Source organism: Phoxinus phoxinus (assembly GCF_949152265.1).
Source record: "Phoxinus phoxinus genome assembly, chromosome: 2".
Classification (NCBI taxonomy): domain Eukaryota; kingdom Metazoa; phylum Chordata; class Actinopteri; order Cypriniformes; family Leuciscidae; genus Phoxinus; species Phoxinus phoxinus.
This window is the reverse complement of record NC_136877.1, coordinates 49,673,288-49,699,359: the sequence shown is the minus strand read 5'-3', so window position 1 is coordinate 49,699,359 and position 26,072 is coordinate 49,673,288. Positions and strand designations below refer to the sequence as shown.

The following is a 26,072-nucleotide window of genomic DNA, read 5'->3' as shown; positions in this document are numbered from 1 at the left end:
GAGTCGCTACAGCCTCCTCGACCGGAGGGAGAGCATGGTAGCCTCTGTCTCGAGCACCGTCCACTACGGAGAATGCTGGCGAGGCAGAGGTACGCACTCTGGCTGAAAATGGCGCCTTCCACGATTTCGCTACCTCTTCATGAAGCTCAGGAAGAAACGGGGCGTGTCTGGAGGGTGGCGCAGCGCGGTCTCCAGAGAGGAAGCAGCCATCCAGCCGGTTGAAAGCAGGCTGTTCGGGCGTCGACCAATCGAGGCCGAGGCTCGACACGGCCTGTGTGAGCAGACGCATCAGTTCTGCCTCGATGCTGATCTTCCCTCCTCGGCGTTCCGGAACAGCGGGGGAGGGGAGGTCCACGGAGCTCGCCCATCCCTCGCTCCCCGAAGCAAGAAGCGAACAGCAGTCGTCATCTCCCTCAGATACGGCTTGCTGGTCGTCCTCCATGACGGACAAGGCGGCGGGCTGCGGCTGTTGTCCGTCGGTGAGCGACTCAAACGAAGTGTTGAGAGGAGCTAGCGGCGGTGGCGGCGGCGAGCTCCTCGTGGAGGGAGGTTCCGGGACCCGCTGAGCGCGGCGCTTTTTACGGCGCGGCGCTACAGGGGGTGGGTGAGCAGCTTCAGCGAATGATACAAGGCGAGTCCGCAGAGTCGCGATGGGCATCATGTCGCAGTGATGGCAGCCGCCATCACCGAGAGCGATAGCTGCATGTTCCTCGCCCAAGCAGGAAACACACAACTCGTGGTGGTCCCCGTCGATGAGCGCGGCTCGGCAGGAGCCGCAGGAAACACGAGACATCTTTAAAAAGACACTCGTTGCTCTTCTCTGTGAGAAAAAATGTGTGACGCGGTAGGCGAACACACACACAAAACACACACAAAGTGAAAGGATATTCCACGCCGGAGAAGCGTAGCAGGGAACGGCGGCTGAAGGCGGCGGCTTCAGAGAAAAGGCTCGTCCTGCTGAAGTGCTTGTTCCAAACGGCTGTGGCGGCTCGAATCCGATCCAACGATGCGTGCAGCTTTGTGAATTTTAGAAAATCAGAGTGGAGGACAGCTATGCTCGTATTTATAGGCCTAGGCCAAGCCTGTTTTGGCGGGAGATGACGCAGAAGGGCGCGAAGCGTCCTCATTGGACAGCGTCACTGGCCTCGCATAGGCTGTGCTTTTCTGGCGGAGCAGCCAATGGGTGAGCGATATTGCTCCGCCAAAGGTTGTATGCTACAGAAAAGCGTTTTACAATATTTACAAAATTAAGGATTAATTTTTAGGCTTCAATCTCGAAAAAGAAATATCTTTCCCGTAGCGTCTTTGACGCAGTACGAGAGAACTCTACGTAAGAGAACGATAATTTAAGGTAACGGTGATTGTTTTGGCTTTATAGCGGTTCTTGAATAAAGATATTTTCCAGCTAAAGTTAGTTTTGATTGATTCAAAGGGGGTTTAATTAACATTAAAAAGTTAATGGTTAAAAAGTATAGATTCATCATTATTAAATAAAGAGAATTTGTGATCCAAATGAGTACAGCCTATTGGTTGTGAGCAGCCTATTGGTTGTGAGCACATAGTGTAACCTGGGAGAAACAAGGAAGCTGATTGGCCATTGAAACCGCACATGGCACACATAACCTGGTGTGTGTGTGACTGATTACCTGCAGGCAGAGAGAGCTTTGTGAGCAGTGGATGTGCTTCTCCTACCCAAGGTGGTGGGTTTGGTGGTTATACAACCAAAAGAGAAAGATTGTTAATCAGCATTTTGGCGATTGAGTTTGGAGTAAAACTTGGTTGTTCAAAGACTGCTGGGAAAAGCCACAATGTGTTCATCAACTTTGAGATGTTAGGCTACTGGTAGGACAAAGATTTTGTGTATGTTGGAGGCTGTTTGTTGAAGCTAGCAGTTTTAGCATCTAACTTTTTAACTGCATTAAGTGCTTTTCATTTTACATTGCTGTTAACTGTGAATATTTTAACAATGTTGTACTTTGTAGTGACTCGTATATTTATGTTTTCTGTATAAGTTATTAAGCTAACCATCTGAAATAATCATTGAAAACGAGTACAAGAACATCAAGTCATTTTCAATAAATTGCTTCGATGATGAAGAATTAGATGCTTTGAGTTATTCCATGCACCCTCAAAAGTTGACTGAAGCCTTTTTCAAGTTTGGGCAGACATTGAGGCAAATAAACTTGTGATAACTTGACAAATATTATACGTTTTCTTTTGTAAAATGTCTTTACAAAACAATGAATAATACTCTCTACTGTTTATAATTCACTGCAGTTTATATTACATGAACATTATGTTTATATTACACTGCAAAATGATTCTGAATTTTTCCCCTTTGAATGGATGATGATGAAATAACGCGTGTGTATGTGTTCAGTTTCATAATTGCTTTGATAGTATTTGATTTTTTTAGATTCCGAATATATTAAAAAAAAATTATATTACTGTTATTGTTTTGAACTTAAGTTTAACAGTTTTGAGAACAGTTTGTAAGCATGTGCAAATTGGCCTGTAGGAACACCGTAACAAATAAAAAATGTTGGCGGTTGTGTAGAAGTGAGAAAAGAACTAATGTAAATTGAAAGATGTCGTCATTGAATGCATTTTGTGCTAAAGCAATGATAAATTATCCACAGTTTAGCCCACAGATTTCGGTTGTGTTCACTGTGTGAAAAGTTTTGCAAAAGTGACATGAGTATTGAGAAATGTGTCCTAGCGATTGTAAAAAAAAAAACTGCAATAGCCTAGTCTAAAAAACGTTTTTTTTTTCTTAATCATTTGCTGAAGGGGTTATTTTAAATAATACACTTAAATGTTTCTGAAATTATTTATCTATTTCAAAAATATTTGCACAAAGATGACAACATTTGTCATCATTAGTATAAGGGATAATGTAGAGCGAGGCGGTTGTTCTATCGAATACAACCCCTACGGGCTGATCGGGACCCCGAACCCGAAGCGGAGCCTGAAGGGGTTGTATTCGCTATAACCGCTTCACTCTACATTATCCCGCTTATTACACCGTCTTGAGCGACAGGTGTTTCATATCAATCTCCTGAAGCAGCTCGAAAGGAGGACCCTTCATGGCGTCCAGCACCGTGGAAAGGTCCCAAATGGGAACTGTGGGAGGTCTGGGTGGATTAAGTCTGCTAGCTCCTTTAAGGAACCGAATGACTAAATCGTTCCTTCCTATGGACCGGCCGTGCGCGGTTTCAGAGAAAGCCGCTATAGCCGCCACGTATACTTTGAGTGTGGAAGGGGATCTCCCGCTATCCAAAATCTCTTGTAAGAAGGACAAAACCTCTGTCACTCCGCAGTCTGGGGGTGACACGCCACGAGACGTGCACCAGCCAGAGAAAACTGACCATTTCGACGCATAGAGCCGTCGCGTAGACGGAGCTCTAGCTTGTGTGATCGTGTTTAACACTCCCTGAGGGAGGTCAGCGGATACCCGTTGATGGCCCACACATGAAGGGACCATAGCTCCGGGTGAGGATGCCAAATCAAACCGTTTGCTTGAGAGAGGAGATCCCTCCTCAGAGGCACTGGCCACGGGGCGGTGCTGGCTAACTGCATCACAGCTGGGAACCAGGGTTGATTCAACCAGAGCGGCGCTACTAGCAGCACTGAGCAACCTACCTCCCTGATCCTCTCCACCACCCGAGTCAGGAGGGAGACAGGGGGGAAAGCATATAGGGGACGGCATGGCCACTGATGAGCCAGCGCGTCCTTGCTTTTTGAGAAAAATTCTAGACAGTGAGCGTTCTCTGGGGACGCAAATAGGTCCACTTCCGCTCTGCCGAATTTCCTCCACAACAGTTGTACTGTGTGTGGGTGTAATGACCATTCTCCTGCCGGAACACGGTTCCTGGACAGTACGTCTGGTCCAACATTCAGGTGCCCCGGGCACGTGCGCCGCCCTTAATGAAAGGAGGTTGCAGCGCGCCCATATCAGAAGGCGTTTGGTCAGCCTGTATAACGACAGGGACCTGAGGCCGCCCTGGCGATTTATGTATGACACCACTGACATGCTGTCTGAACGTATCAGTACATGGCAGCCCATAATCAGGGGACGAAAGCGAGTGAGCGCTTTGCACACTGCTAACATCTCGAGGCAGTTTATGTGGAAGAGCTTCTCTCGCTCTGACCAAAGGCCAAACAGCGGTCTGCCCTCGAGCAGCGCTCCCCATCCTGCGTTGGATGCGTCCGTAGACACCACCCTCAGACTCGAGGAAGTCCCTAGGCTTACACCTGACAGGTACCAGTCTTTTGACCTCCATGGTTTCAAAGCTGCAACGCAAGCTTGATTGACCTTGAGGCGAAGCCGACCGGTGGCCCATGCTTTGCAGGGCACCCTCCCTTTGAGCCATATCTGCAGCGGGCGCATGCGCAGCAGGCCCAGCTGCAGTACTGCAGATGCTGAGGCCATCAGACCTAGCATTATCTGAAAGCTCTTTAGAGGGAGAACGGAGCCGCAGCGAAAAGAGCTGACTGTGCGCCGGATGCGCAGCGCGCGCTGTTGTGACCGCTGCGCTGTCATCGACAGCGAGTTCAGTTCCAGTCCCAGAAAAGAAATATTCTGACTGGGGGATAGCGAACTCTTTTCCCAGTTTACTGTGAGACCGAGATTCTCGAGGTGACTCAGCAGCAGGGCTCTGTGCGCCACTATCTCTGAATGAGATTGGGCTAGAATGAGCCAATCGTCCAAATAGTTCAGCACTCGAACGCCCTGCAGTTTGAGGGGAGCGAGTGCTGCGTCCATGCACTTCGTAAATGTACGGGGTGCTAGAGACAAGCCGAACGGCAGGACTTTGTACTGGTATGCCTGGCCCTCGAAGGCGAATCTCAAAAATCGCCTGTGACGTGACGCAATCTGTATTTGAAAATACGCGTCTTTTAGATCTACTGACACGAACCAGTCTCCTTGGCGAACATGCGCGAGGATTTTTCTGGTCGTTAGCATTCTGAACTGGCGTTTCACAAGCGCTCTGTTCAGTTGCCTCAGATCTAGTATGGGTCTGAGACCCCCGTCTTTCTTGGGTACCAGGAAGTATCCGCTGTAAAGCCCCCCTTCGCTCTGAGCCTGAGATAAAGGTTCGATAGCCCTTTTTCTCAGAAGTTTCTGAATTTCGGCTCGAAGTAGATGTGCTACATTCAAATCTACCGAAGTCTCGACGCACGCCGTGTGGCGGCGAGGGCGTCTGCGAAACTGTAGAGAATAGCCTTCTTTTATGATGTTTATCACCCATTTTGAAACCCCGGGAAGCTTTTCCCATGCATCTGTACGTGTAGCTAGGGGCTGAGTGAAAAGCGCGCTCTGATCGACTCGCGATACAGCGGCTTTCGTGAGCTGCGACAGAAATGTCTCGCTCGCAACATCTGAGGCCGGGGCCGCGCTTATGGAAGCGGGCAGAATGTCCACGCTCGACCCCTCGACAGCCTTCAGGCGGGAGAGGGAGTGCTGGACGGGCTCCGTAGGAACCGTGATGCTTGTGTGGGAACGCGGGCACTGGGGACCGGGCACGTTTACCACCTTTATAGCATCGCTCGCCGGAGCGGAGCGCCTGCATGCAGGTTTCGTTTTTACAGAAACCGTGCGATGAGCAGGAGGTAGCATTAGTGGGCACTGGGTAGTGGGCACGTGTGCTACTTTTAACGCGCAATTTAACTGGGTCGATTTTATGTGCGCGGGCCCTGTGTGTGGGGCCGTGTTTGTGTGTAGGGATGTGCACATTACAGCGGGCAGATTTACTACACAAGAAACACCATCGGCTGTGGCCGGGACACCAGAAAATGCACTCTTTAATGGATTTATCTGGGTAGCCGTGAAAACGGCTGTTGTGTGCAGGCAAGCGGCCAGTGAGACACGCCTGTTGGCTGCAATGATCGCAGGTACAATCGCTTCGCTTGGGACTGCACGAGCGGAGGCCGCAGACTTCGAAGCGCGAAGAGCCAGGTCTGTAGCACTTCTTAAATCCGCCACGCAGATCGCATCGGGTTCGTTCTCGTCCAGCTTGCGGAGGAGATCGGCCTGGAATATCTGCAGCGTCGCCATGGAGTGCAGCGCTGACGCGGCCTCCGCCAAGCCGAACTTTGACGGCTTGACGGAGGTTCGGGGTTCCACTGTGCACGGCGCTTTTTACGGCGCGGCACAACAGCGGAGAACACTGGCTCCTGGAACGACGCCAGGCGAGTCCGCAGAGTCGCCAGAGGCAGTAGTTCACAGTGATGGCAGCCGCCATCCGCAAGGGCGATAGCCGCGTGTTCCTCGCCCAGGCAGGAAGCGCAAATCACGTGGCGGTCCCCGTCGCTGAGCGTGGTCCGTTTGCACGAACCGCAAAGAGGCATCTTGGAAAAGACGCCGCTCCGCTAGATACAAAAGGGAGTTAAATAGATGTGAGTCGCGCCGGCGACCTCACACACACTCAACACAGTGAAAGGATATAAGCGCCGGAACGCGCAGCTGGAAGGCGACGAAGGTGGCGGTGCCAGCAGCTTGTCTCCCGCTGAGGTGCTCTCTCGACGGCGCAGCTTCTTCACACGGATCAGCGATGAGGAGTCTTCGCTGAAGGATTAAAAATCAGAGTTCTTAAGCCTGTGAGCGAAATATATAGCCCTAAGCCACGCCCGTTTCGGCGGGACGTGACGCAGGAGGGCGCGAAGCACCCTCATTGGGTGTGACGTCACTCAAGGGCTCGCTCCATTGGCTTAAGCATTTGCCGCACAGCAGCCAATAGGCGCGCGAGCTGTCTCGCCTAGGTCTGTATGCTGTGGCAATGCGTTTTACATTGATAAAAAATTAAGGATAATTTTTTTGCTTCAGTATTCTCGTGAAAAAGGATTTTCCCCAATGCGTTGCTACGACAACGCAGTACGAGAGTATCTCTCGTAAGAGAACTTCCTGTTTCAGCGTGCAATACCATATTTGACCGCTAGTGGTCCTAATTACTCTAACAAGGACAACAGTCGGGCTCTAAATAAACAATCTTCCCAAAACATCCAGATAACATGTTCTTTCTCTCAGTGAGAGGGCACTTTAATATAACACAGTAAAGTAAAGAATTTAACTTAGAAATGCTTACTTTGGTAACTATTGGTTCCAATGACCCTTGTGACCTATAGTTGTCACGGTGAGATATATATACAGACATTAGAGAATACATGGAAAGAATATTTCAGTTTATCACACTGGTAACTTCTATAACAAAGTAAAAATCTTATAGCCTAGAGAAGTCATTCAACTCATGTGATATTTAGAATTAAAAATATTGATTAACCCCTTATACTGGCATCGCCATTACATATTTAAAACAGTAATATCCTATACTAAACCTAAACTAATTGTGACAAACTATATATCATTTGAAAGCTTACCATCTCTAGTTTACATATTTGTTGACTGATTTTCAAAATAAATTACAGAGGAGCCGTAATTTATCAATTTGCAACAATAATACTTTCATACTCCTAAGGCGTGTTCAGACCTTTATTTTGAAATAGTGATGAACATGAAAACTCATGAAAGAATGGTAGAAACCTCAGTTTGTTTTCATGCCAAGAGTTCAAAAGATAGCATCCATTCAATTGTTTTAGAAAAAAAGGTCTGAAAATGTTTTGAATATAAAGAAAAAAAGAATAGATTCACCATTTGTGATGTGGCAGCGAGCTATAATGCACATACGTGTTTCTTAGAGTTATAGAGGCAAACTTTTGCTAAACCATCCTATACTTCTGAATTCATAAATTGTAAAAATAATGGTTCAGATCACTCAAACAACATATGGAAATGGAGACGCCCTTATATCGGCAATAATGTCAACTAGTGGAGAAGTGTGGTACTGCGCCCAAACAAAATCTCACTGAAAGCTCATTTTTTTGAGATATCAACCTAAAATTTGAAACACAACTTGTTCAGATTTTTTGGCTTTTTTTTTTTTTTTATGCGTTTTTAGAGTCCTCCAGGTTTTGAAAATATATATTTTATATAAAATATGAATAATTCAATTTTTAACATTGTACATTTTCATAAACTCAAACTTCTATAACTTTTTTTCTGTTTAACTTCCTTAATTTATTTCACTTCTACAAAAATATGCTAAATGTCTTCTTAAAAACAAGACCAATCTTACATCTATATTCCAAAGCATTCTTGAATTACAACCATTTAAGTTTGGAATGTGCATTTTCACGTCTATTTAAAAAAGGGGGGCGCTAAAGGGGTTAATACCTTGATTATAATCACATTGAACATTGAAGCATCAGTGGATTCCAGGATCCACCGCCTTCAACTCACAACAACCAATAATCTTATAGATTAATCGTATGCCCGTCTAAAATGTAATCATTAAATCAAATTAAAATGAACTGAACTAAACCCAAATTTTTCACTTTTTTTTTCATTCAACAGCTGTTCATATGTGCTATTTTGCATTGTTTTAATAATAAATGCTTAATTTCTGTGTTTTTTTATGTTTAGTCCTGATGCTGTTATTCGGGCACTCTGGACACACTCAAGGTAAATAATGTCATCATTCCTTCATATTATCAAATCTCTGTTTAACAGGAAATAAATATAAATATGTGTAAGACCAGTAACTTCATTGAATTAGCCTTTACAAATAAACAGATAGACGTCAACCAATGCAGACATTAACCAGATTACAGCATGTCATTTTTAAACATTAAACGACGCAGCAAATATAAACTGAACATCTGAAATTAGCAACGACCAATGTCAACAGGATGAAGGTGCGTGCACACTACAAGCGACAAAGCGACACGGCAAACATTACTAGGCAACCAGTAGCGGGAACAACCAGTAGCGGGAACGCCCACTAGCGACCTCACCGCCAGCACTGGCGACCTGCAGCTACTGGTTGTTCCCGCTACTGGTTGCCTAGTAGTGTTTGTGAGTGACATTCACGGATGTTTCTCCATGTTGTAGACAACAAATCCGTTTTCTTGCCACTACAAACAAACATTTTGGAAGGAAAATTCGAAATATAAATGGAATCAGTATAACATGCATAATATTAAAGATGAACGAGAAACTGTGAGTGCTTTTTGCCATCGCGGCTATTTAATTGCAACAAACGGGCAAATACCGGTCTATTTAGTGTTGTTGTTTAGTGGAGGAATTCACACTCTCTCATTCATACACTTGCTCATATTCTTTGTGAACTCGTGTCTTAGGAAGACAATTCAATAACTTATGCAAATGTTATAATGTCAGTGTTATTGTTGAGGTTTATTTGTGTTTAGTAATGTTATTAAAACTAAACTCTTATAATATAGCTCTTTTTTTTTTTTTTTGGCAACCATGTAGATCTCTTGGATAATTGTTATAAACTAGGTAGTTTCTTATTTATAATAACTTAATATTACAGATTTGTAATTGTAAATTTAAAGTTGAGTGAACTTCAATTTGGGAGTTTACTTGTTCCCTTTGTTTGCTTGATTAGTGCAATATTTAATACAATTACTTAAAGTGAAACCAATACATAATTGTAAAATGTAGTGTTTTTATTGATTGTGGATATATATATATATATATATTATTAAGTTTAATTTGGTCTTAAATGCAAGTTATATTCATTAGTATTCATTGAAGTATTACAAAAAAAAAGTATTTATCTGTAAACTGTGTATCTGATGATTTGTCATTTTTTCCTGCTTTTCTTCTCACATGCACACTGTTACTTTTGACTGTGTTTGCCCTTATTTACATTTTTAATAAAATTGTACCTTTTGATAGTCATTATGTGTGTATAAAATTATTTAAAAATGTCTCTGAGATTCCTGGTTTTATTTTCAGACTATTTGGGGTTAATCTTAACCCAGAAATGTTCTATCAATAATTACAAACAATTTTGATGTAATTAATACACACTTCCAACAAACATCTTTCATTTTTAATACAGTGTTTGTCTCATAAGGAGGTTTTGAGTTCATAAACACTAACATTGATCATGATACTGTGATGCTGTTTTAATCAATATTCACTCATGTGTGTATTAATACAGTAAAACCTGCAGTGACGGTGAAGCCAGATCAGCGTGTGTTCAGAGGAGAGAGAGTCACTCTCACATGTGACATACAGGGAGGAGGAGACATTCAGTGGAGATACAGCTCGACTAGTGATAGAGACACTTTATACAACACTGGCTATACATATATAACAACAACAGCAGAGTACAGTTTCACAGCTGATGTGTCTCTCAGTGGTGAATACAGTTGTAGAGGAGAGAGATCAGACACACACACAGATGTCAGTGATGCTGTTACACTGACTGTATCAGGTGAGTCTTCATATTCATCTGTTTAATGATCATTTAAAATACATATTTCAACACTTATGATCTTCTGTATCAGCCACATCTGTTGTTATAAGCAATTCACTTTTAGTCATGATTGTCTTCAGATGTCGTGTGTGTTGCACCTTTTTATCAGGATACTTTTATAATATTATGCAAATTGTGACTTTCCAGTGTTATAGACGTCTCCATCTTTGAGATTTACTTTAGTCACTGTCGCTATGGTTACATGAGATATTTACTAATATACAAGATGAGTTTAGTGCTGAAGTCAGAGAGAATGACGTGACTCACAGATAAAGATGTTAAATGAGTTCATGAAGTCTTCAGATAGTCTGATGAAGTGGATTCAGACTCAGTATCTCCTCATATGAGCTTGTAGTTGGAGATCTTCATCTCTCCTTCAGGAGCTTCATTCTGCTTTCTGTGGCGAGTCAGAAGTGTTTGTCTGAGATCGTGACGGAGCATCGAAACAACTGACAAGACAAAACTAATGACAGTACAACAGCAAAACCCTTACAAAAAGGAAGTATACTTCAAGTTAATTTTATGAATACATGTTCAAGTATATTTTTAAGTATACTTCATGTAGTCAGTATACTAATGTCAATGTACTATAGTAAGTGACTTTTAGTATATAAAAATTATATGTTTAAGTGTACTATAAGTGTAACAGTTGTGCACACAACTACGTTTCTTATTTTTACTGCATCTGTACTACAAATGAACTTATAAGTATACTAGTCTTTTTCTTATTTTTAGTTTATGAAAGTACACTTTGAAGTATACTCTCAGTAAACAACTAATTTTGTAGTTTTATACTGCAAGAAGTATACTTGTACTTTTTTGTGTGTGTGTGTGATTAATTGGCAATCACCATCGCACACCAGCAGGTGATAGGTGTGTGGGGAAAAAAGACCAAATGGTGTGTGATAAGTAAGGGATAATGTAGAGCGAGGCGGTTGTTATAGCGAATACAACCCCGACTCGAAGCGGAGCCTGAAGGGGTTGTATTCGCTATAACAACCGCCTCACTCATTATCCCGCTTATTACATGGCTACCTACCAAATAAATCAATCATTTGACACAAAATATTGATTTAAAAAGGAGTTTATTGATTTAAAAACAATTATATTGCTTCCGCTAAAGAACACCGTATCCATGGCAACGCTCAGTTTTTCATGGCAACGGTGTGTTATCTTTAGCAGCGGTTATCAAGACATTACATACCGCATTCTACATTAGAATTCAACCAAGCCATGTAATAACATAACATCATACTTAAAGTGCAAAAATTAATAAATATACAAGTATACTACTATGTTCCTAGTTAGGTACGTATTACATTTTTTATACTTGAAATATACCTTTAACTGCACTTTAACTCATTTTAAAAAAATTTTATTATATTCATGCATTCTTTTTTATCAACACTTGAATGTGGTTGTTTTTAAAAAGTCAACACTTTAAACCAAAAACTGAGAAAATACAATTTTTGTCAAAGACTTTAATTGGGATGGGATTCATTCAGAACGATGATCAAAATAGTAGATTGAGTCGATCTTGATCAACATCCCCAAAGCTTCACAGTCCTATAGCTCGTCCTGGGTTGACATTTCATTCAACAACATTAGGCCGTTTTGATTTAACCCTCGTGCACTGTTCAATGTCTGTGTACACCCTTTATGGAGCGGGTCAAATTGACCTAATTGGATTCAATACAATTCCTTAAAAATCACACTATGAAAAGCAACAAAGATATCAACATTTGTCAAACATTACAAAAAAAAAATATCTGAACATATGATTTATGAAAATGTTTTTTATTTTACGCAGGGGCTTAAATGCACTTCTGCTGTCACCGCTGCAATACAACTTCATCATTGAGATCTTCAACATCCTTTAAACATTTACAAGATGTGATTATTTTACTTTGCACTGAAAGAGCAGTTTGAGTCAGTTTGTGTTTCTGTGTTTCTTCTCAGATTTACCCACATCTACAGTGACTGTGACACCAGACCGTCCTGTATTCACTGGAGAAACAGTCGATCTGAAGTGTGTGATAAAGACTTACAGTGACTGGAGTTATGAGTGGTATAAATACAGTGTAAAGTTACATACGTCTGGGCGTTACACTGTAAACACACACACTCTCACTATCAGAGGAGTTACTGAGTCTGATCAGGGTCAGTACTGGTGTAAAGGACAGAGAGATGGAAGACCAAACTCATCAACATCAGGATCTGCTGTTTATCTCTCAGTGAAGGGTGAGTTCAACATCATTGTCCACTTAAAAAGATGGATTGTATTATTTATTCAAGAATAAGCAATTCCAGCTTTCACATGACCTCATCACATTGAAATTCATTTTTAAACTTTTAAATTATGTAAATATTGTATAATCCATATTTGTGTGGTATGTGTATACAAAAGAACATGCATGTAAACGGGACATCAATGCTTTTACTTCTGTAAGCCGCGCTATATTGGTCCAATAAGGGTTTCCAATAATACAGCGACGGTTTCTTGCGCGTTCCGTCTTCCCAGCATCTCAAAGTAATTTGGATTAAATGCAATACATTTCTCATATGTATTTACTCGTTATTTCATCTGACTCCATAAATGAAAGGTTTTGATAATAGCTATGCATCACTAAAAGTGAGCGAATGTTTGACTATTACTTTTAAACTATTAAATGAACAAGGTCAAAATCAGTTTGAATAATCAAATGTAACAATTTATTAAATCAGGTATCAGGTCAACTGTATAATCAATTCAAAGATAATCAATACAAAACATGAATAAAGAGAAGAGATGCGAACCCAACCTGAATAAATACATGAGGCTGGAAGTCTCGGTCACTCCCAGCCATCACGGGCCAGTCTAGATACAGAAAGCGCCCCGATCCTCCTGCCGCATTCCATTAAATAGCCAAAACCTCTTTCACATGTTAACAATGGGAATTTACATTCAGAGTTAACACCTTTTGGGGGTAGGAGAACATTTGCCTAGAGACAACCTTCCTTTGTGTTCCAGTTTCTCTAAACTTCTCAAAACCTGATTTATTTTTGTTTAACTTAGTTGGAAATGAGACATTTGTACCACTCACTCTGAGACATTAAAAATGATACTAAACATAATAATCATTCACATTAAACCACATATATATTCTTGTGTGAGTCTTTAGGTGTGAGAGAGAGTGAGACTGTATGGGGGAGATCAGATGTTAATTTCCAGCAAGGTCCTTTGTTTCATAGACCAGTCTATCTCTCAACCAGTTTTTCCAGCCTTGCACTTATTTTTACAAAAACTACAAACACTTTTGATGTAATCAACACAAACTATAAGCAACGCAGACTCCAGCGTGTGAGAGACGTTTCCCAGCCCGAATAAGGAATCCTCCATCTTACTTGAAAGACTTTGTTTGTTCTTAGGAATAGCACCTGAGTTATGGGGAGGGCAGATTGTGGCCAATTTATGTTGTTGATTAGGTGTTTACAGAAGCACATGTTCAAAGTGCTTCATAGCCGAACAGTATGGCAAAGGTTGAGAACCATAATTGTGTGTTATTACTGTTACTGATCTTGATCGCATTTTAATGATGGAATGGGTTATATTTTGCAGTATAAGAAGTATAACTAATCGGAAGAGCCTTCTGTTACAGTTTAGAAATGCTCTTAATGTTTATTCCTGCATCTGCACAAAGATTATCCTTTGTTTAGAAAGGGGGATGTAGTATCAGGTTAACTAAGGTAGGAACCTTGTGCTAGTGGTTGTTAAGCCGTGGGTTCAATGGACGTGCTGCTGTGGTCCTTGTGTTAAGCCTCCTATAAGGTAATGGTGTACCTATAAACTGTTGTTGTTCTCCTGCAGATCTACAGCCGAAGCCTGAACTCACATCAGATCCTGCAGGAGCTGCACTGACTGGAAACACAGTGACTTTGTCCTGTCGCATGGATCCGTCCACTGGAGACTGGGACTCTTACTGGTACAAACACACACTGAACCCTGAGACAGAGAAGAAGAAGACAAACTACAGCCTGAAGATTGATTCAGTGTCTGATGGAGGCCAGTACTGGTGTAGAGCTGGGAGAGGGAAACCAGTCTATTACACACAATACAGTGATGCACTGTGGGTAAATGTTACAGGTAAGAGAGACTGCAGTGTGTGACGCAACAAATACAGATCAAAGACAATATCTACACAACTTCTGAAACTATAAATGCAATAATCTGTGTGTGTACAGAGAGTCCTAAAGCTGTGGTGACGGTACGACCTGATGGACGAGTGTTTAGAGGAGAAACAGTCTCTCTCAGATGTGATATAAAGTGGGCAGGAGACATTGAGTGGACGTACAGATGGGAAATAGAGGGAACCAACAACTGGGATAGAAACTCTGCCCATCGATGTACAGATCAAGACTGCTGCACCGGTGGAGCTAATAAACAGAAACACAGAAATGCTGTCAGTCTGTGCTCAACACAAGAGTTAAACATCAGTAATGTTAAATACTTTCACAGCGGTAACTACAGGTGTAGAGGAGAGAGATCAGACTCACAGAAATCAAATATCAGTGATGCTGTTACACTGACTGTATCAGGTGAGTGTGTGTGTGTTGTGATCAGCTTCTCCATCAGTTTCTCTACGGCTCTGTAACTCATGTTGTTTTGTTCAGCTGAAGCTCAGGCATCAGTGCGAGTGTCTCCACAGCCGTGGCTGACTGAAGGAGAATCAGGGACTCTGATCTGTGAGGTTTCAGGCTCCTCTACAGGCTGGACGTTCAGCTGGTTCAGAGATCATGATCATCTGTCAGACAGCAGCAGAGGAGCTGGAGGATCTTACACTCTCAGTCCTGCCGCTCTACAGCACACAGGAGTGTATACGTGCAGAGCAGAGAGAGGACGACCAGCCTATTACACACACAACAGCAGCGCACACACACTGTGGATCACTGGTGAGGGTTTATGCTGGTGCTCATCCGGATCTGTGTGTCACTGCAGTCTCTGTGCTGTCCGTTCTGACTGAGATTTTCCTCTTTTCAGGAGTTTCTGCTTCAGTGTCTCTGGTCCTCAAGCCCAGCAGAAGTCAACACTTCTCATCTGACTCTCTCTCTCTGAGCTGTGAGGATCAGAGTAACTCTGCTGGATGGACAGTAAGAAGATACACAGACAAACACACACAAACTTTTGCAAAACAAACAGGATCTTCATGTGTAATCGCCTCTCTCAGCACATCTGACACTGGAGTGTACTGGTGTGAGTCTGAGTCTGGAGAGAAACGTCGTCCTCGAAACATCACTGTACACGGTGAGTCCGGTTCATAATCATGACATTTGCACTCATGAAAATGTATGTAGACTTTTTGTTTGAATTTAGATTAGAATATTTTCTGTACAGCTGATCGCAGACTGACATCTGTACAATGTTAAAACTATTTTACATTTTGGCAAATTGGTGGCTAATGTGTATCAAACAATCCACCATAGGAAATAATAAAGAGTGCGGAAGTGATCAGCTGTGCCCATGTGACAGTGAATAAATAACAAAGAATTAATGCTCCTACAATGCTTCCTTTAAAAAAGAAAATCCAAACAAAACAATTGTCTACTCGTAAAATAGTTGCGTTTTCTCATGAGATTTGGTTAAACTACATGACACTAGCATACAAAAGCTTTAGAAGTATAAAGTACAATTGACCCTTCGCTAAGCCACGCAACCGGCACTGGCCAATCGTGGCTTAGCAACCGTAATTAGGCGCAGGAGGTCTGGCAAGCTTTCGAGCGAGGGAAAGCCGAAGCGTTGTGCGAATGAATTGTGCAAATCTGATACCCGGTATCCTAAAAGTTTGGATGGTGGGGTGGAATATTTTTCCTTCCCGAATCCTAAAAGCCGAGGGGAGAAATGACGGGCGTGGATCAAGAGTGGGACGCCCCATTCACAACTACATGTCGACAGGATGAACAAAAACACATATTGCTTGGAAATAATGACGGTTCTTTGTTCATAATGCATATATTTGAACGTAAAATAAGACGATTAAAGGCAAGACGGAGGCTCACTCATAGATATCATATAATAAAGGCTAGATGTCTCGTCCGCGCTGCTGGCCAATGGAGGTCGACGTCTGCACATGGCGGCCATCTTGTCACAGTCAGCTCGCTCACTCGTAACATTGTGTTTTAATGGTGCATGTACTTTTTAAATAACCATAACTTGCTCAATTTTCTACCGATATTCAAACGGCTTGGTTTGTTATAAACGTCAGAGATGTAGTCATGAAATTGCGTACTTATGAATAATTATAATATTATATATTTTAACATGTTCAAGCATCCAGAATTATACCAACGTTAATAACGTTTGTAAGAAACCAAACCGTTTGTAAATCCGTCTAGATTTCAGCGAGATAAGAGTATTTATGTTCGTGCAGATCACTCGCCTTACACCAGGAACAATAGAGCCCGCCAGAAAGCTTGCCTGTGACAAGATGGATTCCGCCGTAAGACATCTAGCCTTTATTATGTATATCTATGGGCTCACTGACATACTTTAACATATATTTCAGCATTGTGTTAATCGACGGCCTACTAACGTTACCCCTGGGTAACTTTACCCCAATCCGGTCGCGGCTCTCCCGGTGTTAGTGTTCTTCCACAAGATTTATGGATAAGTTGTTTGATTTATAATTTTTAGATTTTCACATGTCACTTACCCTGCTGTGCATGAACACAGATGTTCCTCAGTGTGTGTGTTTCCCATTTGAATGGTCAGTGTATGAGGCGCTGCTGCTTGCGCTGGGACTATAGGCTTTAGCTTCAATTTTGATTAAATTATTCTCTAATCGGTTGCATTATGTCGGGGATATATCCCTCGAATGCATGCAGTCCCTTCTGTCTCGCTCTCTCAGATATTTCACCTGTTCGCCAAAAATTACTAATTATCTGCTTGGGAATGACTGACACCGCTGCATACACACTAGTAGACGTGCCATGCGCGAAAGCTTGTCAGGCGTAGCAACAGTAACTAAGGAGGGCGGGGCTTAGCGAAGGGTCATTAATATCAGTATTTTTCTTCTGATTTGTTTTGCTATATTCTTACTACAGTATTTACAGTATTAAACACACATATCTTGTGTTTGTAGACGGCGAGGTGATTCTGGAGAGTTCTGTTGATCCTGTGATTGAGGGAGAGACTCTGACTCTACACTGTTTACATCGACCTACAAACTCCCCGATCCTCAGCGCTGATTTCTATAAAGACGGATCACTGATCCAGAATCAGACAACAGGAGAGATGAGCATCACTACTGTCTCAAAGTCACATGAGGGTTTCTACTACTGTAAAACAGAGAGAGGACAGTCTCTCCACAGCTGGATCTCAGTCAGAGGTTATTTTATTCATGAGCGTCTGATGAGATACGCCACACATTTATATATGAGTCTCTCTTATTTCTGCTGGAGCACAATCAGTTCACATAACTCACGTGAACGAAAGTATCTATTAAATCAAATCAAAATATACTAAATATTGTGCCTGTTATTGTAACCAATTACAATTGAAATCATCAACACCTCATAACCAACATCCTATAGTTTAATGAAATGAACAGTGTTGTAATTACAGCCAATCAACATTAAAATAAAACTAGATGACTTTCGTGCCAGAATCTGTCTATAAATTAATTACTTTTCATTTGAAATCAGCAAGGAAGGAATCTGAAGGTGCTTATATGTAGTCGGTATGTCAGTATTGTTGGGTGAGAGGTTTATCCCCTTATAAACTTTAAAATAAATGACCAAAAATCAATATACAGGCAAACACAAGTGCCACCATGTCTCGTTTTAAAGAATGCTTGCCTCCATTTCATCCCTAAGCCGTGTTTGCTGTCATTAAGGACATGAATGAGAATTAATGTTTTGATTAAAGCACATACACAGTCATGTTTATGTATGAAGTTATCAAAATAATAGATGTGTGTAGAATCTAAAGCAAGTTTAGTTTGTAGAAAAATTATATTAATTTCTGCCTTTAATACATAGCAATCTTGCTGAATAATGTTCTTGTCTCTGTTTTTCAGGTCAGATTTCTGTCTTCCACATCCTCAGTTTTCTTCTGGCAGCTTCTCCGTATCTGCTCGCGACAGTCGTGCTGCTTTACAAATGTTACAGAGCGAGAGGTAAAGCTTCTGTCTCACACACACGCGCACACACACACACTCACACACACACACACACTCTATCTCTCTCTCTCTCTCTTTCTTTCTTTCTTTATTTCTCTCTTTCTTTCTTTCTTTCTTTCTTTCTTTTCTGAGTTGGAAATAAATGTTTTTGTCTGTGTATTTCACAGCTCCATCTACTGAAAACCAAAGTCAGTACGCCGTAACAGAGGAAGAAACTTCAATCTGATATTAACATGTTTTAAAAGATTCATGATATTAATTTTACATACATAATTCTGTCAAAATATTTAATTTACCTTATATCATTTGCAGAGGTGGAAAGTCCAGGGGTCAGAAAGTAAAAGTCCTGCCATATGTTTATTCCACCCATGAACTCAGTCAGCTGATTTCACTAATTAGTTCTCTCTCCTGGCTGAAAAACTGTGCTAATTAGCAAGTCCAGGTGATTGGAACAAAATACTGAGGAGGACTTTTACTTTCTGAACCTGGACTTTCCACCTCTGATCATTTGTCATCAAGCATGATAAATATTATTTTAGTGTGTTATTCTGCTTTTGTATGGTCTATTTTGTTGTGATTATTTAGATTCGTCATAACCTTATTAGAACTAGATTCAGTGACCTTATATCTTTGTAACGTCTGTTCTTCCAATAGTAAAAGCTTGACGTTTTGTTGGTTTTGGTTTCCCGTTGCCTGTTCGGTTTCGCTTGTTTGAGTAATTTGTAAACAAGTTTTATTCTGTATCACAATGTGTGTATATAAATAACAGTTGAAATTAATCAACTGTTTTTAAATTAATGCACAAAACCAGTCACAAGGGTAATTTTTTTTTTATTATTATTAAGATTTATACATCAATGGAAAGCTTATTTATTCAGCTTTCAAATGATGCATGGTTGATGAAAATCTGGAATCTGAGGGTGCCAAAAAATCTAAAACATTGAGAAAATAACCTTTAAAGTTGTGCATTTATGTTCATGCTTTTGCTGCATTCACTCACAAACATAACTTTTGTATATATGTACAGTAGGAAATGTACAAAATATATTCATGGAACTGTACTTAATATCCTAATGATTTTTGGCATAAAAAAAATCTATAATTTGCCACAGATATACCTGTGCGACTTCTGACTGGTTTTGTGATCCAGGGTCACATATACTGTATGCTATAAAAAAATAAATAATGTAATGTCTTTGTCTCTCACATTTGTATCATAATTTGTAAACTATCATCTGAGTGTACAGTAAAAAAAAAAATTAGTATGTCATAATTTAATGGCATTTCATTGTAAAATACAGAGAGTTGTCATTTGGATGCTCAGGGCCACAAAACTGTTACAACTATATGCATTTGACAGCTATTTTATATCAGGCCTAAGAATGCAATTGTTTCTTTAAATTGACAATGATTCTATAGGCACTGAGATGTTTCTCCTCACAAACATGATTATTTTGAATTAAATGTTCAGTAAAGCTGAGACGGAGACGTCACAAATATCTTGAAGTTTATTGAATGTGAGGAACAACGGGTACTTTGACATTTTAACAGATCAGCTCCAACAGCAACAATGCAGCTAATAATAATAATATAAATAAGTCAAAGGAATCCTTTCCACCTTAGAACTTATACAACATGAGCTTTGCTGTAAAGAGGGCCTTGAAATAACGGCACATATCTATGACTTGTGTCAGAGTTCATGTGCCTTGTACTCTGGCTGCTCCGGTCAGTCAGTGTCTTGTGGAGGAAATTGTAAGATGTGTTTGAGTGTTACTTGTCGCCCAATTCCCTTCTTCTTTTCCCCTGCCTGGGTTTCTTTTTGTTCTTTACTTTTCTGTAAGTATTATTGTAAGTTGGTTAGTTTATGGATTCTTCCCATTATATTTTTGTAAATAAATACGTGTTGATTGCCTTTAGAGCTGTTGTCTTCTTTGCCTGCATTTACATTGGTACGAAGTCAAACTCCCACATTTAATGTTATTCCCAATACCCCTTTAATAATTGCAGGGTACGTAACAGTGAGCATCATATGACAGTAAAAGAGAACACACACACACACCTCATTCTAAGGGAATTGTATTGGAATGGTAAAGAGTGTTGGTCGTGACAGGAGGGCCTCCACTCAAGGATACAATATGATGAACAAGTCTAAAAATGTTCCATGTATTGTTGAAATACCATCATTGGCCTAGAAACATAACATTCTGGGAGTCAAGTCTAAAAAAGGAGAGGATGCTCTCCCTTCACTGTCACAATCTGCAGACACTCTGTGTGACTGTACGACCGCTGGCCTTTTCCTGCCAGAAAATAAACCATCAAAGACTATTGGAAATGTTTGTCTCTTATTCAGTGATAGAATTGTGTTTGCCACCACAGTCTCTAAATAATGAAACTACAAAAAGGGGCTTTAGATTTGTCCACAAATCTGTTTTAGGAGTGAACATTTTTCTTTCATTTACTTCAACAGGCATCACTTCATGTGCACCCTGTAGTTTGTAATTGCATGACGTTATGTTGAGTCCGCTCAACCTAAAAAAAAAAACTGCTGAAGCAAATTAAAAACATGTAACCATCCGATTTGTTACATAGCTTTATAATATCAATAGCTTCACTTAATCACACTAAAGTTATTTACCTTGATGCCCCAAACACACTATAAACACACAACAAAATTGGTCAACTTAAAAAAAAAAAAGCTACTAGTAAATGAAAACAAAAAAAAATCAGGACCCTTTGTTTATAATGGTAATTTCAGATGGAATATCTTTAATAAGCAGCTGCCAACATCTGTTGTTACTTTTCAGTTATTAATCTCAGTTAAAGCAGATTGTGATAATCTACGAACAGCTTGAAAATGGGTCCCCAAACTCTTAAAATTGAGGTGAATATTTGGGTTATATCTGCTTTTTTTATTTTATTAATGCAAACGTATAAATACTCCTGTGCCATTTTATTCTATACAGCAAAGTGCTTTAGATTTGTGTAGTAATCTTATGTTCATGTTTATCACGACAGACATAAATCAAGGTTCTAAACTAATATCTACAGGATGTTTATTTTGAGACATTTCATAAAAAAAATCTTCCACTAATGAATAACTAAACTAAGCTAAAACTTGACTGATTGCATTAGTATTTTTATGTTTTACATCAACAAGAACATTAAACAATAACACTATTCTTAAAACTATTAAACCAAAAATAGTGCAAAAAAAAAAAACTGAAGCTCTTTTTACAGACATTATGAGTGGCTCTTAAAAGAGCCTTTGTGTTGTGTTGAGCGGATCCTCTACTTGGAGCTGGTGTATTTGGTGACCGCCTTTGTGCCCTCGGACACGGCGTGTTTGGCCAGCTCTCCGGGCAGCAGCAGACGCACGGCGGTCTGGATCTCTCTCGATGTGATGGTGGAGCGCTTGTTGTAGTGAGCGAGACGAGACGCTTCACCGGCGATGCGCTCGAAGATGTCGTTGACGAAAGAGTTCATGATTCCCATCGCCTTGGAGGAGATCCCGGTGTCGGGATGAACCTGCTTCAGGACTTTGTACACGTAGATCGCGTAGCTCTCCTTCCTGGACTTTCTGCGCTTCTTTCCGCCCTTGCCGGCGGTTTTAGTGACGGCCTTCTTCGAGCCCTTCTTGGGAGCGGACTTCGCTGGTTCAGGCATGATGCTTCAGTCAGAGACACTCAAAGCAAGATAAAGCTGTGTCGCTACAGGCGGGCTTTTATCCACTGCTCTATGCTAATTTACAAAGGGAGGTACAGCCTCCTCTGATTGGTGGTTTCCCTGGACCAACCCACAGAATGATTTCATTGGCTGCATTAAAAGTTCCTTGACTTGTAGGACAACCAATCACAGGCTTTAAATGCGTATCCCGCCCATCGCCTCATGTCCTACTACCATCCCCCATTATATCATGTTTCTTTGTTCGTTTTACCGCATTTTTCGAAATGCACTGCAGTATTCAAAATTGATAATTTCAGTTGTTTAATCAAATTGAAAAACATGAATACATGATTAAAATACATGAAAGCATATTTATACTACAAAAACACAGATCATCACATTACCTCTGTTTATTTCATACATTATCCATAGGAATCGGATGAGACGTTAAACCGACATCCTGACTCTCTGTGGCCATTAAAATCCCATGGCACTTCTCGTAAAGAGTAACATTAGGGGTGTAACCCTGGAGCCAAAAACCCTCCATTTGGCCCTTATCAATCATGGCCTCCTAACATTCAATTGGACCACCACCACTTTTAAAAGACCAGGGGACTATTACCAGGAATGATCCATAAATATAGTTGGAAGGCACTTTAAAATTGTGCAGAAATCCCCTTCCATTGAATTGGCTCCATTACTCCCTCTCACCTATAGTGCGCGCGTGTGTGTGTGTTTGTGTGTGTGTGTGTGTGTGTACTGCCGCCGTTGTACTGGGATTCTTAGGGGATGCTACACACATTTGAGGTGGTTGAGGAGAGATTCCCTGATATGATTTTAAGTGCTTTGGGTGTACAGTAGTGCATATGAATGAAAGCGCTATACACTTAACGCATTCATTCACATTAGAATATTTAATTACCATACAATGTCCACCAAGTAATGTTATAACGCATGTTACTGAATGGCACATTAAGAACTCTCAATACTCTGGGTAAGTAACTATTTAATTTTTTTAACCACATGGAAACTTGTTCTTTGTGTGTAAATGTGGGTGGCTCTTAAAAGAGCCGTTGGGTTTTTCTTCTTCGTGGACCTCTTAACCGCCGAACCCGTACAGGGTGCGTCCCTGCCGCTTCAGCGCGTACACAACATCCATGGCGGTGACGGTCTTCCTCTTGGCGTGTTCAGTGTAAGTCACAGCATCACGAATGACGTTCTCCAGAAACACCTTCAACACACCGCGCGTCTCTTCATAGATCAGGCCAGAGATACGCTTGACGCCGCCACGCCGAGCAAGACGCCGAATAGCGGGTTTAGTGATTCCCTGGATATTATCGCGGAGAACCTTTCGGTGTCGCTTAGCGCCTCCTTTCCCGAGTCCTTTCCCGCCTTTTCCTCTTCCAGACATGACAACAGATACGGTACAAATAACAACAGAACAGAACAAAGAAAATCTGCTGGAGAAGAGGAGTTTATACTCAGCTAGCGGACCTAGTTGAAACCAAATCAATGGGCGGTTCTATTAAACGTCACGCGACACGCTCAGCAAATGACATGCAGCTCCGCCTCTCTGCACGTCATGGGTTGAGTTTGACCAGGTTTGACGTAGTTCAGCTCCACCTCTGTGGATCTAATGTGTGGAGGGATAGAGCTGTGGGTGTTGTAGGGTTTGGTTGGAGCTGTGGGTGTTATAGGGTTTGGTACGGGGTTTAATAACAAGATACAAAAAATTATCTGACTTATCTGTTGGTAAATTATCTCTTACCAGCAAATCAAACCACATGGGTATTCGTGCTGTTCCAGAAAGATGTCGTCTCTTGTCCCAATGCCATATTTTATTGGAACAGACATACAAGTGAAATTAACTGGGCTAGAGTGTGGACTTTGCCACAAAGAAATATTTTCGTACAATAAGATCAAAGTGTCTTGTAAAATGATACATCGTTGCTATCCAATAAGGGGTTTATTTCTGACGACTTTGATGTAATTGCTCTTTCTGTGGTCTCCAAACTGAAACTGTATCTAATTTATTTTGGTATTGTAAGTATACGAAGAATTTTTAGAAAAAACTTATTTTTTGTGGTATAATTCCTAAAATATTGAAATATGAAAATATAATTCTGGGTTATATACATTGTGAAAGGTTTGTTTATTTTATATTAATTTTATTTCTGGACAAATATGCAAGTGTGAAAAGTGTAATTTGAACAAAAAGAATTTGAACAGTATGATTTCTGACTCTTCCAATAAGAAAGCTGTTGTTACAGTTCCTCTAAGTCAGGGTGTAACAAATGACAAACAAATACTTTGTATTTACCCATTTTTATTCGTCTTGTTCTCTGGGCTATTTTTCACAGTGATGTTCGTGGTTTTAACAAATCAACTTCTTAAACAAAACAAACAAACAACAACAACCAAACAGTTTGGAAGCAAAAAAAAAAACTTCAAGGGTTAGCTATATAATGCATACAAGAAACAAACTTCCCAACAAGAAAAAATAACTTCCCTACAAATCAAAATAAAGAAACAAAACATACAAGGACATACCCTACCTCCTTATCTAACCAATAGCCTAAATCCTAGCTTCTCAAATAATGAAGTTATACAGATAGGACAAAAGGGCACTGGTGTTATCAAAAGATCAAACTAACAAACGTAACTAACAGCACTCTGTTAATCTGTTAAACACCACAAGAGAGAGATCTCAGAAATCACAGTCTTCACACACAGCACAACAACCATCAAGATTAATCAGAGAGGGCTCCTGTATGAAAGGTGATGAGGTGCAGATCTTAAACTATTACATGTCTGGACATGAACACTATTTGATGGACATCCGGTTCTCGTGATTTAAATAAATTATCAAATTAAAAGATAGTTGGGTGATGCAGAAATTATATGAACTAAAGTGCAACAAATGAAATGTCCATCGGAGGGCTCCAGCGTCATTAAAGCTTGGTACACTCCCTCAAGAGGAATTCTGGGACGTGTAGTCTGGATCTCTTATTTGTACAATCACCAATAGCCTCTCATTACATCCAAAACCAATACTAAAGGAAACAAATGTAGACAGCAAGAACAATGCAGCTACAATCTGACTTTAAGAATGTATATATATTCCTGCTCCCTAGCATGTAATATATTATTAGCTGTTACTTTTGTTTTGATAAAGAAAACCTCTTTCATAGAAACATTGGGGTGGCTCTTAAAAGAGCCTTTGCGTTTGTGTGACAGCTGTGGATCTAAGCGCGCTCTCCGCGGATGCGGCGGGCCAGCTGGATGTCTTTGGGCATGATGGTGACTCTCTTGGCGTGGATGGCGCACAAGTTGGTGTCCTCAAACAGACCCACCAAATAAGCCTCGCTCGCCTCCTGCAGGGCCATGACAGCCGAGCTCTGGAAGCGCAGATCCGTCTTGAAGTCTTGAGCGATTTCTCTCACCAGACGCTGGAAAGGCAGTTTGCGGATCAGCAGTTCAGTGGATTTCTGATAACGGCGGATCTCTCTCAGCGCCACGGTACCGGGCCTGTAACGGTGAGGCTTCTTAACGCCGCCGGTGGCGGGTGCGCTCTTACGGGCGGCTTTAGTGGCCAGCTGCTTCCTCGGGGCTTTTCCTCCGGTGGACTTACGAGCGGTCTGCTTAGTTCTTGCCATTGTTTCAGAGGAGCTCTGTTGCTGCTACGAACAGGACGAATGAACATCTCACCAGAACACAGCGCTTTTTAAGCATAGGGCTCCCATGCGCTCATTGGATGGCTTTGCTTCAGAGGCATTCGATTGGTTGTTGTCTGGCATCTGTAAATGACAGTTGACCAATGGCTGCGCGCTTCCTGTTTTCAAACCAGAGTCGTTAACAAGAGACGATAGTTTGTGGTTCCCGCCCAAACATCCTTTGTTTCTCTTTGTATACA

At 41.3% G+C, this 26,072-nt stretch overlaps 4 protein-coding genes across 4 annotated transcripts; 1 reads left to right on the top strand and 3 right to left on the bottom strand.

Annotated features, from left to right (window-relative positions):
- Window positions 1–10,919: 10,919 nt before the first annotated feature.
- On the top strand, window positions 10,920–20,443 carry LOC306988017 (Fc receptor-like protein 5; the record flags this gene model as incomplete). Its single annotated transcript, XM_079592713.1, has 9 exons — window positions 10,920–10,935; window positions 12,303–12,584; window positions 14,191–14,466; window positions 14,565–14,918; window positions 14,994–15,272; window positions 15,361–15,624; window positions 17,459–17,704; window positions 18,395–18,493; window positions 18,664–20,443. The coding sequence occupies 9 exons, from the start codon at window positions 10,920–10,922 to the stop codon at window positions 18,720–18,722; spliced, it is 1,875 nt and encodes a 624-aa protein (XP_079448839.1). The 3' UTR covers window positions 18,723–20,443.
- Window positions 20,444–21,731: 1,288 nt separating this feature from the next.
- On the bottom strand, window positions 21,732–22,171 carry LOC306989593 (histone H2B-like). The gene has a single exon (XM_079595442.1). The coding sequence runs from the start codon at window positions 22,157–22,159 to the stop codon at window positions 21,785–21,787; it is 375 nt and encodes a 124-aa protein (XP_079451568.1). The 5' UTR covers window positions 22,160–22,171; the 3' UTR covers window positions 21,732–21,784.
- A 988-nt stretch (window positions 22,172–23,159) lies between these two features.
- On the bottom strand, window positions 23,160–23,584 carry LOC306984138 (histone H4). The gene has a single exon (XM_079585211.1). It carries the CDS (start codon window positions 23,568–23,570, stop codon window positions 23,259–23,261), a length of 312 nt encoding a protein of 103 aa, XP_079441337.1. The 5' UTR covers window positions 23,571–23,584; the 3' UTR covers window positions 23,160–23,258.
- Window positions 23,585–24,483: 899 nt separating this feature from the next.
- LOC306992309 (histone H3.2) lies at window positions 24,484–25,833 on the bottom strand. The gene has a single exon (XM_079601030.1). It carries the CDS (start codon window positions 25,813–25,815, stop codon window positions 25,405–25,407), a length of 411 nt encoding a protein of 136 aa, XP_079457156.1. The 5' UTR covers window positions 25,816–25,833; the 3' UTR covers window positions 24,484–25,404.
- Between the last annotated feature and the right edge of the window lie 239 nt (window positions 25,834–26,072).

Bases quoted from the DNA above. Each gene is read 5' to 3' on its own strand.
- LOC306989593 (XM_079595442.1), bottom strand. From the start codon at position 22,159: ATGCCTGAACCAGCGAAGTCCGCTCCCAAGAAGGGCTCGAAGAAGGCC.
- LOC306984138 (XM_079585211.1), bottom strand. From the start codon at position 23,570: ATGTCTGGAAGAGGAAAAGGCGGGAAAGGACTCGGGAAAGGAGGCGCT.
- LOC306992309 (XM_079601030.1), bottom strand. From the start codon at position 25,815: ATGGCAAGAACTAAGCAGACCGCTCGTAAGTCCACCGGAGGAAAAGCC.